Raw genomic sequence first — 19,834 nt, 5'->3', positions numbered from 1 at the left:
TTTCAAGTATCGGCAAACATTAACGGGCATACATTACAGAAATTTGCCATTTCATCTTTCTCAGTACTTATAAACCTTTAAGGAACACATCTGCCATAATTTCAACAAAGTAAAATTATCTAAAAATATACAAGCAAATATGGAGAACATTACTTTTTTAAAAGCCCATGTGCAATCAAATAAATTATTTAAGTGATCCTTTTCTATTCATATTCATACCCTATACTCACCGGAACAGCTGCCATAAGTGTAGGCTTCAATACAGTACAATCTCCTTTGCTTCCTTTTTTAATTTTGCTGGACTACATTAAGGAAAAAGTAAATACAATCATGGAAACCAACTTCAGCAACATTGTTCAATTATTAACAATAATATAACCAAAACTGTATTCTAATGTGGCTGTTTCCAAAAAGGCAAAGATTACACATGGAATTTGATCTACTGCTCTGTGTCATAACCTATATATTATGTTATTCCAGAGATTATTTCTTCTAACACCTATTAGACACCTTACAAGAGAAACTGATCCAGAATAAGCAGAAATGGATACTCTGACAAATCAAACATTCTTATAAATAATGTATCAAATATAGCACAGACTACCCAATTTTATTAAATAAAATTTAAAAAACCAGGCGGGCCGCGGTGGCTCAGCGGGCAAAGTGCTTGCCTGCTATGCCGGAGGACCTCGGTTCGATTCCCGGCCCCAGCCCATGTAACAAAAACGGAGAAACAGAATACAATAAAACAAGAAAATGTTTAAAAACGTTTCCCTTTCTTCCTTCCTTCCTTCCTTCTCTCTGTCTTTCCTTTAAAAAAAAAAAAAAAAAAAAAAACCAAAGTAAGGTAGAGCAGACACTAAAACAAAATTGAAAAGAATCTGAACTTTCTTTGAGTAGTCAAAAGGCAAAGCCACATCTCAAAGTCATCATTATGAACATCAATTAAGATCATATAGAATTACTAATTTGATAACATTCTGGTTGGCAGAATTACAAGGACAGGACACCGCCAGTGATCAAGAAAACTAAGTAACCATACTATGCACACATACACACAATTTGTATGTTTTTACTTGTGTGTGTGGGATTTCATACTAGTTGGGATTTCAAATGTCAGAGATCAAAAGGTACAAAGTTGATTAAGAGTGAACCACTAAAAAAGTATATAAAAATAAGAAACTGACTTCCTGGAAGATGGCGGCTTAGTAAGACGCGCGGATCTTAGTTTCTTCTCCAGGACACCTACTAGGGGAGTAGAAACGATACAGAAAGCGCCCAAAGCCACAACAGAGATAAAAAAGGCAGCGTACCCCATCCTGGAACGGCTGGCTGGCTGAGAGAAGCAGCTCGGGTGAGATCGCCGAGGCGCGCGGGCCTTACCGGGCGGGGTGGCAAGCGGCCGGAGTTACTCCCTTCCCCCTTCCCGGGCCGGCTGGGAGAATTGGAGAGGCGGTCCCCTGAAACAAAGACGGCTGGCGCCCACACCACGCGCAGCCCCCGGACCAACTGAGAGAATTGGATCGGAAACCCCCAGGCCGCGGAGAACGGTGACGGGTGGGGGAGGCCCCTTCCAAACCCGTGACTCCCGGGGAACGTGCACTCTCTCGGGCGGGCCGCTGCCGCTGGCGCCCTCCCGCCACGCTTGTTGCCCAGGGCCGACTAGGAAATTCGGACGGGCTCTTTCCCTGGCTGCGGCGACCAGCAACCCTCCCTGCGTTCGGACCCCGGGCCGGCTCAAGCCGTTTCGGCTAGCGAACCCCCCGGACGGCGAGAGTTTTCCAAAGTTTAAGGTCCCACAGCACCTTTTACTGGTGGGACCCGCAGACAAACGTGTGCCACGAGCGCCACCTACTGGGCAGGATAAGAAAAACAGAACCCAGAGATTTCACAGAAAAATATTACAACCTTGCTGGGTCCAACACCAAGAGAAATCTGAATAAATGCCCAGACGCCAGCAGCAGAAGATAACTGTCCACGCTCAAAAGATTGAGAATATGGCCCAGTCAAAGGAACAAACCAATAGCTCAAATGAGACACAAGAGCTGAGACAACTAATCCTGAATATACGAACAGAAATGGAAAACCTCTTCAAAAATGAAATCGATAAATTGAGGGAGGACATGAAGAGGACATGGGCTGAACATAAAGAAGAAATAGAAAAACTGAAAAAACAAATCGCAGAACTTATGGAAGTGAAGGATAAAGTAGCAAACATAGAAAAATAATGGATAGCTACAATGATAGATTTAAAGAGACAGAAGATAGAATTAGTGATTTGGAGGATGGAACATCTGAATCCCAAAAAGAAACAGAAACTATCGGGAAAAGAATGGAAAAATTTGAACAGGGTATCAGGGAACTCAAGGACAATATGAACCGCACAAATATACGTGTTGTGGGTGTCCCAGAAGGAGAAGAGAAGGGAAAAGGAGGAGAAAAACTAATGGAAGAAATTTTCACTGAAAATTTCCCAACTCTTATGAAAGACCTAAAATTACAGATCCAAGAAGTGCAGCGCACCCCAAAGAGATTAGACCCAAATAGGCGTTCTCCAAGACACTTACTAGTTAGAATGTCAGAGGTCAAAGAGAAAGAGAAGATCTTGAAAGCAGCAAGAGAAAAACAATCCATTACATACAAGGGAAACCCAATAAGACTTTGTGTAGATTTCTCAGCAGAAACCATGGAAGCTAGAAGACAGTGGGATGATATATTTAAAATACTAAAAGAGAAAAACTGCCAACCAAGACTCCTATATCCAGCAAAATTATCCTTCAAAAATGAGGGAGAAATTAAAACATTCTCAGACAAAAAGTCACTGAAAGAATTTGTGACCAAGAGACCAGCTCTGCAAGAAATACTAAAGGGAGCACTAGAGTCAGATACAAAAAGACAGAAGAGAGAGATATGGAAAAGAGTGTAGAAAGAAGGAAAATCAGATGTGATATATATAATACAAAAGGCAAAATGTTAGAGGAAAATATTATCCAAACAGTAATAACACTAAATGTCAATGGACTGAATTCCCCAATCAAAAGACATAGATTGGCAGAATGGATTAAAAAACAGGATCCTTCTATATGCTGTCTACAGGAAACACATCTTAGACCCAAAGATAAACATAGGTTGAAAGTGAAAGGTTGGGAAAAGATATTTCATGCAAATAACAACCAGAAAAGAGCAGGAGTGGCTATACTAATATCCAACAAATTAGACTTCAAATGTAAAACAGTTAAAAGAGACAAAGAAGGACACTATATACTAATAAAAGGAACAATTAAACAAGAAGACATAACAATCATAAATATTTACGCACCGAATCAGAATGCCCCAAAATACGTGAGGAATATACTGCAAACACTGAAAAGGGAAATAGACTCATATACCATAATAGTTGGAGACTTCAACTCACCACTCTCATCAAGGGACAGAACATCTAGACAGAGGATCAACAAAGAAATAGAGAATCTGAATATTACTATAAATGAACTAGACTTAATAGACATTTATAGGACATTACATCCCACAACAGCAGGATACACCTTTTTCTCAAGTGCTCATGGATCATTCTCAAAGATAGACCATATGCTGGGTCACAAAGCAAGTCTTAACAAATTTAAAAAGATTGAAATCTTACACAACACTTTCTCGGACCATAAAGGAATGATGTTGGAAATCAATAATAGGCAGAGTGCCAGAAAATTCACAAATACGTGGAGGCTCAACAACACACTCCTAAACAACGACTGGGTCAAAGAAGAAATTGCAAGAGAAATTAGCAAATACCTCGAGGCGAATGAAAATGAAAACACAACATATCAAAACTTATGGGACGCAGCAAAGGCAGTGCTAAGAGGGAAATTTATTGCTCTAAATGCCTATATCAGAAAAGAAGAAAAGGCAAAAATTCAGGAATTAACTATCCATTTGGAAGAACTGGAGAAAGAACAGCAAGCTAACCCCAAAGCAAGCAAAAGGAAAGAAATAACAAAGATTAGAGCACAAATAAATGAAATTGAACACATGAAAACAATAGAGAAAATCAATAAGGCCAGAAGTTGGTTCTATGAGAAAATCAATAAGATTGATGGGCCCTTAGCAAGATTGACAAAAAGAAGAAGAGAGAGGATGCAAATAAATAAGATCAGAAATGGAAGAGGAGACATAACTACTGACCTCACAGAAATAAAGGAGGTAATAACAGGATACTATGAACAACTTTATGCTAATAAATACAACAATTTAGAGGAAATGGACGGGTTCCTGGAAAGACATGAACAGCCAACTTTGACTCAAGAAGACATAGATGACCTCAACAAACCAATCACAAATAAAGAAATTGAATTAGTCATTCAAAAGCTTCCTAAAAAGAAAAGTCCAGGACCAGATGGCTTCACATGTGAATTCTACCAAACGTTCCAGAAAGAATTAGTACCAATTCTCTTCAAACTCTTCAAAAAAATCGAAGTGGAGGGAAAACTACCTAATTCATTCTATGAAGCCAACATCACCCTCATACCAAAACCAGGCAAAGATATTACAAAAAAAGAAAACTACAGACCAATCTCTCTAATGAATACAGATGCAAAAATCCTCAATAAAATTCTAGCAAATCGTATCCAACAACACATTAAAAGAATTATACATCATGACCAAGTAGGATTCATCCCAGGTATGCAAGGATGGTTCAACATAAGAAAATCAATTAATGTAATACACCATATCAACAAATCAAAGCAGAAAAATCACATGATCATCTCAATTGATGCAGAGAAGGCATTCGACAAGATTCAACATCCTTTCCTGTTGAAAACACTTCAAAAGATAGGAATACAAGGGAACTTCCTTAAAATGATAGAGGGAATATATGAAAAACCCACAGCTAATATCATCCTCAATGGGGAAAAATTGAAAACTTTCCCCCTAAGATCAGGAACAAGACAAGGATGTCCACTATCACCACTATTATTCAACATTGTGTTGGAGGTTCTAGCCAGAGCAATTAGACAAGAAAAAGAAATACAAGGCATCAAAATTGGAAAGGAAGAAGTAAAACTATCACTGTTTGCAGACGATATGATACTATACGTCGAAAACCCGGAAAAATCCACAACAAAACTACTAGAGCTAATAAATGAGTACAGCAAAGTAGCAGGTTACAAGATCAACATTCAAAAATCTGTAGCATTTCTATACACTAGTAAGGAACAAGCTGAGGGGGAAATCAAGAAACGAATCCCATTCACAATTGCAACTAAAAGAATAAAATACCTAGGAATAAATTTAACTAAAGAGACAAAAAACCTATATAAAGAAAACTACAAAAAACTGCTAAAAGAAATCACAGAAGACCTAAATAGATGGAAGGGCATACCGTGTTCATGGATTGGAAGACTAAATATAGTTAAGATGTCAATCCTACCTAAATTGATTTACAGATTCAATGCAATACCAATCAAAATCCCAACAACTTATTTTTCAGAAATAGAAAAACCAATAAGCAAATTTATCTGGAAGGGCAGGGTGCCCCGAATTGCTAAAACATCTTGAGGAAAAAAAACGAAGCTGGAGGTCTCGCGCTGCCTGACTTTAAGGCATATTATGAAGCCACAGTGGTCAAAACAGCATGGTATTGGCATAAAGATAGATATATCGACCAATGGAATCGAATAGAGTGCTCAGATATAGACCCTCTCATCTATGGACATTTGATCTTTGATAAGGCAGTCAAGCCAACTCACCTGGGACAGAACAGTCTCTTCAATAAATGGTGCCTAGAGAACTGGATATCCATATGCAAAAGAATGAAAGAAGACCCATCTCTCACACCCTATACAAAAGTTAACTCAAAATGGATCAAAGATCTAAACATTAGGTCTAAGACCATAAAACAGTTAGAGGAAAATGTAGGGAGATATCTTATGGATCTTACAACTGGAGGCGGTTTTATGGACCTTAAACCTAAAGCAAGAGCACTGAAGAAGGAAATAAATAAATGGGAACTCCTCAAAATTAAACACTTTTGTGCATCAAAGAACTTCATCAAGAAAGTAGAAAGACAGCCTTCACAATGGGAGACAATATTTGGAAATGATATATCAGATAAAGGTCTAGTATCCAGAATTTATAAAGAGATTGTTCATCTCAACAACAAAAAGACAGCCAACCCAATTACAAAATGGGAAAAAGACTTGAACAGACACCTCTCAGAAGAGGAAATACGGATGGCCAAGAGGCACATGAAGAGATGCTCAATGTCCCTGGCCATTAGAGAAATGCAAATCAAAACCACAATGAGATATCATCTCACACCCACCAGAATGGCCATTATCAACAAAACAGAAAATGACAAGTGCTGGAGAGGATGCGGAGAAAGAGGCACACTTATCCACTGTTGGTGGGAATGTCAAAGGGTGCAACCACTGTGGAAGGCAGTTTGGCGGTTCCTCAAAAAGCTGAATATAGAATTGCCATACGACCCAGCAATACCATTGCTAGGTATCTACTCAAAGGACTTAAGAGCAAAGACACAAACGGACATTTGCACACCAATGTTTATAGCAGCATTATTTACAATTGCAAAGAGATGGAAACAGCCAAAATCTCCATCAACAGAAGAGTGGCTAAACAAACTGTGGTATATACATACGATGGAATATTATGCAGCTTTAAGACAAGATAAACTTATGAACCATGTAATAACATGGATGGACCTAGAGAATATTATGCTGAGTGAATCCAGCCAAAAACTAAAGGACAAATACTGTATGGTCCCACTGATGTGAACGGACATTCGAGAATAAACTTGAAATATGTCATTGGTAACAGAGTTCAGCAGGAGTTAGAAACAGGGTAAGACAATGGGTAATTGAAGCTGAAGGGATACAGACTGTGCAACAGGACTAGATACAAAAACTCAAAAATGGACAGCACAATAATACCTAATTGTAAAGTAATCATGTTAAAACACTGAATGAAGCTGCATCTGAGCTATAGGTTTTTGTTTTGTTTTGTGTTGTTTTGTTTTGATTTTACTATTATTACTTTTATTTTTTTCTCTATATTAACATTCTATATCTTTTTCGGTTATGTTGCTTGTTCTTCTAAACTAATGCAAATGTACTAAGAAATGATGATCATGCAGCTATGTGATGATGTTAAGAATTAATGATTGCATGTGTAGAATGGTATGATCTCTAAATGTTGGGTTAATTTCTTTTTTTCTGTTAATTAAAAAAAAAAAGAGAAGGGATAATTGGAGATGAAGGGATACAGACTGTACAACGGGACTGGATATAAAAACTCAGAAATGGACAGCACAATACTACCCAATTGTAATGCAATTATGTTAAAACACTGAATGAAGCTGCATGTGAGGTATAGGTTTTTTGTTTTTGTTTTTTTTGTTTTTTTTTCTTTCTATTATTGTTTTAATTCTTATTCTGTTGTCTTTTTATTTCTTTTTCTAAATCGATGCAAATGTACTAAGAAATGATGAATATGCAACTATGTGATGTTATTAAGAATTACTGATTGTACATGTACATTGAAATGATTTCTAATTGTTTTGTTAATTCTTTTTTTAATTAATAAAAAAAAGAAAAAAAAAAAAATAAGAAACTGATATATAGTTCATTTGTCCTTAAGTTCAGATATATCACATTTCAAGCAATGTTCCTCAAGTATTATATTAGCTATAGCATACAGAAAAGAAGAAAACAAACAAACAGGTATTCAGAAGCAGTGTGAGCCCCAGAACCACCTGCTTTGCCATATAGGAAATTCTGCTGGTAGAACTAAATTGCTTTTATCTTGCTTTTCTTCATAAGGATAAATGAAAGAAAAAAATTACATGTATTTTCTATATGGGCAAGTGTGTATGCATTTGCGAATGTAAGTCTACACAGGCACACATACACCATATGTGGAAGGGCTGCTCTGTAAGGAGAAAGATCTCTTTCACGCCAAAGCTGCCTTCAATGTGCTGCTAACTAGGGTTTGCTATCAAAAGTAGTTCCAGGATAGCAGTAGTCACAAGAAGTTCTTCCTTGTTTCTTTGTCACTCTAGGTAATAGCACCAGTTCTTTTGTCTTATTATGATCACAAACACCCTGGTTGTGACAACACAGCTATCATCTGCTGACTTCAAATGTGATGGTTCTGGTCTCTCAAGTCTTTCTGATATCCTTTGTGAGAGAGATTCCTGGATTACAGATTCTATATAAGACTGAGATTCTTTATAAAAAGATTAATGAACAAAAGTGGTTATAAATACCCCTGGCTTTTTAGCAATAAGCTTCTAATGTATTACTTAGCCTAGGACACCAGCAACAGACTCTAACAGCCCCTTCCTTATTGAGGCTATTGCTTGTTTTAAAAAAAGAGTCGTTAGTCACTGGCTTCTAAGCTTCCCCAAAGGGCAGAAAGCAAAAAGCATACTCAGAGTTTATTACATCTGATAACATCTCTGAACATAAGAGAAACCCACTATAATGTATCAAAACATACTCATCATAATTATTTTTAATTTAAAATTTGAGTCCTAGTCTTATTCCTAGGTCTATTTGGGCATTATGGAAACAATTTTTGTTTATTAGTTTTCTTGACAGTTTACTTCTCTCCAGTACTATTCTAGAAGATTTTTAACTTGAACTTTTAGCGGAGTGATATACTTAAATATAGCAGCACCCTATTTTACAAAAAGGTTGTGTTCCTTAAAGTTCTAAAAATAGCCAGTTGTCTGGTGTATAGAACATTTTCTCATTGAAAAGCCACCTTAAAAGGGAGTGTCAATGACTAGGAGGGGATGCAAGGGACCCTTCTGGACTGCTGCAAATGTTCTTTTTCTTGATCTAGATTGTGATGATCACAGCAGCATATGTATGTATATGTATTAAATGTACCAAGCAGTACATTTAAGGTTGGTGCACTTTAAGTTATGCATTTAAAAAAAAAAGGAGGTTGGAATCTCAAATAAATCCACACAAATCTATTTAACTTTTTTGTCTGAGTACCTATCACCTCCCTAAAGTGGTGTTTCTACAAAAAATAAAAAGTATTACAATTTCTAGCTGGTAGCACCCAAGGGCACATCTTGCCAAATACACGCTCCATCAAGACCCTCATGCAAAAGGCAGCTTTGCCTTGGGTTCTAAAAAATAACAATGGGGTTCCAGTATGGGAGTGGCAGAAGCCACATACATAGATAGGCAAGTCATTCCTACCTATACTCAGTTGATCTTTAACATGGTAAACCTCACAGCACCCTAAATAGCTGTTTTTATTTAACCCTGCTTATGCCTGGTTCAGGTTTTCTATAGCAATTATTCCAAAGAGCAGTTTTTCTAATTGTGGACAGTAGATATTAGAGGTGTGATTTCAAATGGGCTTAAAATACATGAGCTAGCCTTATCCACTATTGGATTCCTGCTATGAACAACAGAGAGAAGAAGGAAGAACCTTCAATCAGTGTAATAACCAGAGGGATGCCTTTGAAGATGTTATAGCATTATCCAATAGAATGTTCTATGATGATGTAAATGTTCTATATCCATTGTGTCCAATATGGCCAACACCAATTACACATGGCTACTGAGAATTTGAGATGTTACTAGAATGACTCAGAAACTGAATTTTTAATTTTATTTCATTTTAACTTAGATTTAAATATATGGCTTTTAACTCCTGTATCTGATAGCACAGCTCTGGAGAAAACTGAGGAAAACTGGGATAAAACCTTACATTCACATCCCTTCTAAAAATCCCCAACAATATTCATGGACAATATGTCAAAAAGGCTCACTATATTTGCTATCTTAGCTATCCAGAGAAAAAATTCTAATCAAGACAGACAAGATAAAAATAATGATTAGTTTCAAAATAATTTTTAAATATATAGATGCTACAAATCCACAAATCACTCATGGAAGCTATGTTTGAAGGAGAAAGTTTTAGATGAATTAAAATACCTAATGAGTTTTTAATAGTATGTTCTCAGCCATACAAAGTAACTTAATATGATCATGCCAATGTACTGAAAAATTTTGTCACCTGATCAGAGAGTGTAAGTGGAGAAGAATATCCAATCCTACAGCCATAGGTAAAGCAGGATATCTCTGCTGTCAATTCTAGCACATGTGCCAAAGGCAAGTAGCCAATATATGTGTCATTTGGTCTAAAACAAAATAAGAGAAACATTTTAATTATTCTTAAAAAGACATTTTAAATTAGAAATGTCAATAACTTTTCATTGTAATATAGATTGAATTTAAAGAATGCCAAACATGAGCCCTGACTTTGGAATTCTTAAAAAGTTAAATAATTCTTTCTTACCCCAATCCAGGTATTCTTTCACATTGGCCTGTCATTCCAGCTATCAAATTGCTGTGATGCATCATCACTCCCTTAGGTCGGCCAGTTGATCCACTAGTATACATTACTATAGCCATGTCTGAAGGTGTTGGTCTATTTGGAGGAATGCTTGCTAAATGAATGAGAAAGTAACACGTTTTCTTCAGGTTAAAAGTTAAATTACTAAACAAAGCTATTTAGATTTTGAAATAATGATAGACCATAGACTACTTCTACTGATAATTCAAAGCAAAAATGATTATCAAATTCCAGTTAAATGCAGTGAAGATTTCAAAGTCAATTGGGCCGATTTTCTGGATACTTAGCCCACTCCCTGTCTTCCCATGGCTCTCCACAGTGTAATATTTAGAGCAGTGTTGTGGAACACTCTCTGGGACTTTGGAGATTTGGGAGGATTGTGTATCATGTTTAAGCTCTTCAGGTCTCAAGTTTCCTAATCTCTAAAATAAGATGGTGGAACTAGACTGTGGTTCTTAACCAATGGTGGGCATAAAAATCACCTGCAGAACTTTAAGAAGATACTATTCCTGGACTCTATTTCTGAAAATTCTGATTCAGTATGTCTGGGATGGATCACAGGCTCCACAGGTGATGTTCATGCACAACCCTGGTTGAAAACCAGTGAACTAGATCTTTAAGGTGACTTCGACTCTAACATTCTTAGATGTTAAGTTTTTTCTGCTTTTGTTTGTTTGTTTGCAGGCAGTGCATGGCCTGGGAACCAAACCTGGGTCTTCCAAGTGGAATATGAGCATTCTACCACTGAACCACCCGTGCAACCCCAGATGCTAAGTTTTAAACACCACACTGGAGCTTCAACTTTCAAAATAGTGTATTGTGCTAACCTAGGAATCTCCTTTCCTTTCCAGAAAACACCAAAATAGACAAGAATCCACATATATACCATCAGAATTAAATAAGGGTTTAACAAAATTGTTGGATTACAGAAAGTCAGTTTATAAAAAATAGATTACATTTTTTATATACCAAGCAGTTAAAACTACAGTTTTAAAGAGCATTCTTTACCAAAAGAAATAAGAAGATAAAAGGTACACTGCAGGTAAAGTTATTCCTAAATTGACTATTTCTAATGATTTATAAAGCTATCTACTGTCATAGTTTATAAACCAAGCAGATAGAGAAACTGTAACCCTTCTCAGAGAATTAATCAAAGCATTAGCAGTAGCTATGTTACGCTCTTCTGAGTCTAAGCAAACAATGTGATGGTTGGCTTCTGCCCATTTTTTTTGACAAATATGCAAAAAGTGTCATCATCGTAACAATTTTCTTCTCAAATAAAGTAGCACAAAAATATAGGTATCCTATCTGTGGTAGGTTGAATTGTATACTCCAATTTAGACATGTTCTTAGTCTTAATCATATTCCTGGGGGTATGAACCCATTGTAAATAGGATGTTTTGAAGATGTTATTTTTTTAGTCAGGGGTTGGGGGGGAGGCAAACTGAGCCCTTATAATGGGAAGCCTTACAAGGAGAAGGTCACAAGGCAAAAATCAGTGGAACCCAGAAGAAAAAGGAGAGGACATTTCCATGTGATTGGAAAGCCTATCGTCAAAACTGTGAGCCAGTCAATTCCCATTGTTTAAGCCAAAACCAGTTTGTAGTACTTGTGATAGTGGCTCTGGAAAACTAAGACACTATCAATTAAAGAGATAAGTGGAACGAGGTGAGACACATGGTCTAAAATGATACTGTTCAATCAAGATTATAAGGGCTACTATTTCCTTAGCTTTTTGCTAACACTCTTTAGTGAATCCACAGAATTAGCAACAGATCCCTACCAATCAAGACTTCCTGGTCAAATTTATTCCCATTTTACAGGGTCAATCTGGTGTCAAGAGACAATTCTCCACAGGTCTCCTGCATTGCTGCACATCTTATAAGGACAGCCGCTTACTGCCCTTTATTCCAGACTATGTCTTCAAGTTTGTGTGTACAATGAACAGTCTTGGAAGATGGAGATAATATCTCCCTCTGGAGCAAAAAGCAGGCATGCTTACTATCCAATAAAGATAATATGTCTTTCCAGAGCAAAGGTCAACATGCTTACTGCCCATTATGAAAGATTCAGGTTCCCTAAGCTCAGGGTTTCTCTCTATTGCACAATCCACTGTGCATACAGGTGTCAGCTTGCCCTCTTCAGATTGCCTAATGAAAACTGGGGTGCAAGGAAACAATACAAATGCTGATACTCTGGTTACTGCTATGCTTTGTGTAAAAAACTGTCTTTTATCCCTGACAAGGAGTCTTGTGTCTCTCTATGTAAAACCATGGCTGGCTAACTGTAAGCCTGCAAGTAAAGTGAAATCTCAGTGACTCTTCCCTGTTCTTGACACTGGGTTGAGAAAAGTATCTGTACATATTGTAATCACGTGTTCAGTTTCAAACGGTAAAATATTCAGCAGCTGAGCAGACATTCAACCAACATTTTCCCCTGCCAAAATAATCCTTTCCTCACATAGTAGGGTATCTGACCTTCACATTACACACAAGAAGGAAACTATTCAACCGGAGTATTATATCCCCAACTCTGTCTTGATGACCAATTTTTTAACATACTTTTGGCTACAAGATGCATTTACTTATTTCAAATATAACACCAGTGTCATGGTCAGGTTCATGTGTCAACTTGGCCAAGTGGTGGCACCTGTTTGTCTGGTGGGCAACTGCTGGCCTGTCTGCTGCAATGAGGACATTTCATAGAATTAGATCATGATCATGTCAGCTGCATCCACAGCTGATTCTATTTGTAATCAGCCAAGGGGAGTGTCTTCTGCAATGAGTGATGCTTAATCTAATCACTGGAAGCCTTTTAAGGAGGATTCAGAAGAGACAGGCTCTCTTCCTGCTTCGGCCAGCGAGCCTCTCCTGTGGAGTTCATCCAGACTCTCCATCGGAATCGTAAGCTTCACAGCCTGCCCTGTGGATTTTGGACTCTGCATTCCCACGGTTACGTGAGACACTTTTATAAATTTTATATTTGAGAGTGTTTCCTGTTGATTCTGTTTCTCTAGAGAACCCTAACTAATACAACCAGCTACCAAATCCTTGGTAGATTAAATCCAAGCATGACTCTTGGTAATCAGCAATGCATTCTCTGAAACACTGTTAAGATCAATACGCTTTAAGCATTAAAAAAACAATTCATGGAATAAAAGGCCTCAGATTGTTTCCTTATATGAGACCCCAAATAGATAGCTATGATAAGTTATTTACAAAAAAGAAAAGTTTGGGAGCAATTGCCAGAAAGTCTGAACCCCTGAGTGCATCTCAACTATTTAGTAAATTTTAAACAGTTGTTATCTTTCTGTGGAGAAATGAGGATTAAAAAGCCATTATATATTATCATGATAGTTTTTAAATATTTAAAAACATATTTTTATATCAAAGAACTTTAGCATTTTCACTTGAGTCACTTCTTTTACTAACTTATTGAAATATACTCCAAACAGATTAATAAACTTGCTTTACTTACAGTTTTCTGGCTTGGATCCCAACTCTTCTACTGTTTGCATGCTGTGAATCTCAAATCCTTCAGGGTATTCTGTTTTATTGATAGTCTTGTTGTCCACATAAATGATATGTTTAACACAATTGATTTCTAACAATGCTGTCTGTTGAGCAGAAAGAAAACCCAGCATTAAATTTGGGCCTGTAATGAAAACTAAATTACTGAACATTTTCCTATCCTGCCAGATGGGTTAATGGGTTAATGAGAAGGGGTTAATGAGAAGGTGATTTCTCATTGGTTAATGAGGAGATTTCATATTTACCTTAAGTTTATTTTCCAGCAGTTCAACACTAGTAATCAGATAGGAAGCCTCAGATTCATTTAGTCCATGAACTACTGCCTCTTTGCCAAGTGTGGCATATAAAGTCACAACTACATAATAAAAAAAACACAAAAAGTAAACAAAAAAAATTTGTAAGAATGACATATTAAGTTGGCCTTTAATGCCACGTATACTCACACACATAAAAACCTTTTATAATTTAACTTGATTTCCAAGTCTTGCTATTGCCCTTCAACCTTGCTCAAGCACCCCAGAAGCTTGAAATTTTCGTATAAATTCTCAGGATTCTAAACCTAGAGAAATCCAGAATTACTAGAAGTCTAAAATCATCCGATTAAGATTCTCAAGGCCAATAGGTTCTAGATGAGTTCTTAATTCAGGATAGAGCTAGCCCAGCTAGGGCTCCCTTGTGGTACCCACTCTCATTGGTTATAACCCCAAAGAATGGGTAACTCCTTAAAATTCCTCAAATTTTGAGGATCTCAAGTCAGAAGATCAACCATGAATCATATTCTCACTCCTGCCAAAAAGCTTTTCAGTGGGTCCACTGTCCAATCTGATTGGTGACCTCCGTGTCTGAACTGTAGTGGCTGATAAAATTTACTCCCTAGGAGCCACAAGGCAAATATAACATAAACTGAAACCAAAAGAACAGTTAGAATTGAAGGATATCTGCTAAACTTAAAACAGACTGGGATATTCACCTCTAGGCTATAACTAAAAACAGTAATATCGTTAAAATGGCCACTTTCCAGGAGTGATGTAGTGTTGAACTTGGATGATGGGTACATAGAGGAGCATTTTCATATTACTCATTTTTGTTTCTTTGAAAGGCAAACTTTTGATTACTACACTAAGCCTACAGTGTGAAATTTCATTCAATAGATAATTGACTGATTAGTATTGACAGGCACATACTCAACACAATTGCAAAATAAATGCTTAAGTAGCAGAAATACACCACATTTTACAACTCTCCAGTGTATCTAATGCCAGTTCACATGCTTATTTCACACGTAAAATGGAATAGGTCAAGTAAGAGGTCTCAAAGTGAAGCAATGAACTAGAATTCGCCCAAGCAATATTTTTAATGTTTCAATCATTATTTTGGGTATCACCTTCCAAAACATACCCCCAAATCCAAAATCATTTGCATATAATTTGATTCCAATTCAAAAACAAAATTCTAAACTATATCCATAAACTGCCAATTCCCATACTAGTCTTAGAAGTTCTTACATTTACTAGGATTAATTAGATAGCTTTTAACCACATTACATACTGTCTTATGGACATAATTTATGTGGAAAAATAGCTAAAAAGAATATCTACTTTGAAAGCAAGAGCATCACAGGACAATTTTCACATATAAGAAAAAGCCCTCCCCCACCCTCTCTGAAAACACACCACACCAGGAAATACACTTACGAGGAAAGTTGTACTTAAAGCAGGTCTGTGCTGCAATCATCCACTCGGCCCTGGTCTCACAGAAAATGGCGATAGTGTTCTTTGGTTTTAGTCCCAATGCAGTGAGTCCACTACCAAAGTTATTCACTCGGCAGTTCACTTCAAGATAGTTAATCCATTTATAATTCCCAAGTATTAACTGTTAAAGTGAGACATTCTCTAATATTAGTACATTTATTCAAGCAAACATGTAAATTACTACTTGAAATGTAGAGCTTTAAAAACTTCTTTAAGTGAATATACAAAAGCTATGAGTACCTGTAGAATAAGTTATACCTACTGTAGTAGAAACTCTACATATTTGAAATGCATTCCACTTATGATAAATCACAATGTACCTTCCCCCTTAAAACGAAATAAAAAGCACAAAAATTCTTCACCTTCTTAAAAACCTTTCCATTCGGCTGCATTTCATTTTCTTCACTCAGGATTTCCCTGGTCCCAAGGCTGTCCTTCTTCCCAAACTTGGATACAGCATGATCAAACAATTTATCCAGGGTGTCTGCTCCAGGGATGTCTATGACAGCTAGCGAGTCGAAGTGCGTGACAGAGCGATATGGACTTCCAGGTTTGTCAGAAGTGGGCTTAGCTTTTATTCTCTTTGCCATAGCGTTTTTCTTCTTGGCATTGGTAAGAAAATACCATGGAATAAATATAAGGGCACTGTATATTGTTATTAACAAGTGGACAGGCAGCAAAATAATGGTGAGAACATTTAGCTTAAGTTTCATAGTGGATATGCTTCTAAAACTGGTGTTTATTTCTTGTTATTCTGTGGCTTCTGAAAGGCTTATTTTGCTGAAGAAGGCAATAAGGGAAGCAGCAGTAAGAGCAGCAGTATAGCCAAGGCAGTTCAATTTTAATATTATAGATAAAAGTTAGTAATCTTTGGAAGCCGACAATAAAGTACACCTGTAGGTGAAGACAATGAACCAGGCTGAGAGCAGGAAAAAAAAAAAACAAAAAACAAGAGAGTGTTAACAAGTTGATAGCACTGTTGATTTAAATACTCAGGTCTTGATTAGTTTACATAATTGATTTGATTCAAGAAGCTGAAATAACTGGTCTGAAAGACTGGCATTTTCCATTTTTTATCATTATTGCCATAAATTCTTTTTAGTGCACCACATCTGAATTTAATTTTTCTCTAGGCTATGAGGTGTTCTGCACATCATTCTATAAGTTAGTTGAATAACACAGCTTCAATGCTACATGAATGATTGAATGAATGAATGATATTTAAGTTTGCCCAAACAATGGTGGTTTTCTCTTAAATATGTTTATATAACCCAGACTTCTCTAAATAGGATTAAATTTTGGATCCAAAAGGGGAAAAAAAAAAACACCAATATATGTTTATTTCTCAAAGATGAACCAGAATTATTCTGGTTTCTTCATTAAGGTAAATGTCTGAGGTAATTCTATTTACTATCTCCTACCCCCATAACTGGACCAATACAATCACTAAAATAATTTTCCAAGTGTCCACTTTGTGTTCAAAATTGTACCAGTTGCCTGAGAGCAATAGGATAAGTCTGAAGTAGGGTAAGGCACTTAGGAGGAAATTAGCATGCAAGATAGATCCGGTGTTTTCAAACTTTGTCTTCAAATATAAATTCACACAGACTGCCAATACATAGAACTAAAAGTGGAGCTGCTCTGGCTAAAACAGGGACTGGGAGGGTGTCCAAGGTCCCATCCTGGATTTCCCTGAACCACACTACAAAGGTGATCACTGAAGCATTTCCAATGAAAAACACAGAGGTAATAATAAATAAGTGCTAGAGCATGCAGTACAAGCAATAAATGCAATAAGAGTTCAGAGAAAGTGCAAACTGGCCAAGAGTAACTGAGGGAGACTTTGTGGAGACAGTTTAAATTGGACGTCATATCGGGGAACCTGGAAATGAAGGAGGAAGAATAGAGGGCATTTCAGGCAGGGTAACCATATGAAAAAAGAGCCAGAGACTGTAATAAAAGGACTTTGAGAGAGCAAAGAATTGCTTATTCAGTGGAAACACTAGCCTGTCTGGGGTATAGGGTACATGTTGGTTAAATAGGCTATGGTAGTACAGGACCTGACAAACCAAGTAAAACAGATTTTATTTGATTAGGCAGAAAACTAGGGACCACTGAAGGTCCAGTAAAACAGTGCCAAGTGGGAAAGAGCTGTGGAATGAGCCTCAGGGATAATAATTCTCTCAAGGAATTTGCCTTCACCTGAGAGGGCAGGGCTCTGGCACTATTTTGATGAGTGGCAGCATATTTCAACCACAAAAACTAAAATATTAGTTCACATTGAAAAGACAAACAAGTCCATCTTTCTGCAGCACTTAATTCAGTTAACCCCACTGTTGGGGATTCAATCATGTTCCCCACAAAGGGCATACTCAGGTCCAAACCCCTGGTCCTGTGAGTGTGAACCCATTTGTAAATAAGACCTTTGAAGATTTTATTAGTGAAGATGTGTCCAAATTGAATGAGGGTGGGCCTTAATCCAATATGGCTGAAGTCTTTATGAGCAAAGGAAATTGGACATGGAAGGAGAGGACACGGGGAACAGCCAGAAGAGAAAGAAGGCACAGCCATGTCCATTGAAAGGGCAAGGAACCCCAAAGAGTGTCAGCCAGCCAGAAGATACTGGCCACGGGAGGAAGCAAGCCTTCTAGCCTCTGAAACAGTAAGCCAGCAAATTCCTGTTAAGTCAACCGATAATAGGTTATTCGTTTTAGGAGCTAGGAAATGAATACACCCACCTTAACAACCATATTCGGGCTAGGTGTTTAGTTTCTTTGCTTTTACACCAAATTGATAGCTTAATCCTGTTTGTGCCTTTGCTCCTGTCCTTCAGCTGAATATGGAGGAATGAACAAGAAACCAGAGGTGGAAAGACCTGGTATGCCGATTTGAATCTGTTGTGTACCCCAGAAAAGCCATGTTCTTTAATCCTCATTCAATATTGCTAGGTGGGATCTCTTGTTTCCATGAAGATGTGACCCACCCAACTGTGGGTGATTCCATGGAGATGTGTCTCCACCCATTCAAGATTGGGTTGCTTACTGGAGCCTTTTAAGAGGGAACCATTTTGGGAAAAGCTTTAGAACCAACAGAACCCACATAGCCAGAGTCCTTTGGAAATGCAGAAGGAAGGTGCCCAGGAGAAACCTGATGAAATGAGTAGAGAAAGCTGGCTGATGTTGCTGTATGCCTTCCCAGCTGAGAGAGGTGTCCAGAACCCAAAGACCCCAGCAGACACCAGTCACGTGACTTCTCAGCTGACAGAGTTGTTCCTGACAGTATCGACCTTTCTTGAATGAAGGTACCTCTATTGGTGCCTTAATTTGGACAATTTTCATGGTCTTAGAACTGTAAACTTGCAACTTAGTAAATTCCCCTTTTAAAAACTTTTCCAATTTCTGGTATATTGCATTCTGGCAGCTTAACAAACCTAAACACCTGGGTTTCAGTCTCCACCTCTGCCACCAAGCGTCTGTGTAACCTTAAGCAAACCATCTATTAGAATTTGGGCTCAGACTATATCAGTGGCCCACTTTAACCTCTTAGAGGTGATGATCCCCCCTGAGAATCCAACGAGAACTATGAACTCAATATTCTCCTCAGAAAAATATGCAAAATTGTATATACAATTTTAGGGGATTCATGAGTTCCCTGAAATCTATCCACAAATCCCAAAAAGTGACACCAACCCTGACCTAACAATTTCTGGTCTAGATGATTTTTCCAGGGCCCTTCCAACTCTAAATTCTATGAGTTACCCAACTTAGAAAGTGTTTTCCCAATTTCTCTGACAAGTCTGGTCGTTCTTTTTTCATGATAAGGTATGTCATGTGTCTCAACATGGGGCCAGGTCCTCAATATGCGAAATCCCCTCTTACAATTCTTTCCTTCATGCACCATTTCATAACTACCCAAGTTCACAACAGTCTGTCTTTTTTTTTATAAGTTTCTATATCACTAGAAATATCTGCTACACATTCTGATACCAGATTATACTACCATTATTTCCAAACATCTGAGCTTAAGTATAGAGCATAGACCAGTAGTTCTCAATCCTATCAAACTCAACACCTCTTTCATTTAAGAATTATTTTGTTATACTGCTTTATAAATCTTAAAGGAAGGTCATAGATGATAGCTTGCATACATAATTTTTAAAAT

At 37.4% G+C, this 19,834-nt stretch overlaps 1 protein-coding gene across 3 annotated transcripts in view; it reads right to left on the bottom strand.

The window, feature by feature from the left end:
* The window catches only part of ACSL4 (acyl-CoA synthetase long chain family member 4), a 122,041-nt gene that overhangs the window by 47,566 nt on the left and 54,641 nt on the right, over positions 1-19,834 (bottom strand). The window contains exons 3-9 of one of the 3 annotated variants that reach the window (XM_077147066.1): positions 16,036-16,272; positions 15,617-15,794; positions 14,168-14,277; positions 13,870-14,008; positions 10,336-10,486; positions 10,054-10,177; positions 231-302 (exon numbers count right to left, since the gene is read on the bottom strand). In XM_077147066.1, the coding sequence (XP_077003181.1) occupies positions 231-302; positions 10,054-10,177; positions 10,336-10,486; positions 13,870-14,008; positions 14,168-14,277; positions 15,617-15,794; positions 16,036-16,263 (1,002 nt within the window). In that variant the 5' untranslated portion in view covers positions 16,264-16,272. Of the gene's footprint in view, positions 1-230; positions 303-10,053; positions 10,178-10,335; positions 10,487-13,869; positions 14,009-14,167; positions 14,278-15,616; positions 15,795-16,035; positions 16,593-19,834 lie in introns of all 3 variants that reach the window. The other 2 variants (XM_077147065.1, XM_077147064.1) reach the window with 2 other exon arrangements.

This window comes from Tamandua tetradactyla, chromosome X (assembly GCF_023851605.1).
Source record: "Tamandua tetradactyla isolate mTamTet1 chromosome X, mTamTet1.pri, whole genome shotgun sequence".
Classification (NCBI taxonomy): Eukaryota; Metazoa; Chordata; class Mammalia; order Pilosa; family Myrmecophagidae; genus Tamandua; species Tamandua tetradactyla.
This window is presented reverse-complemented; position numbering and strand designations above follow the sequence as displayed.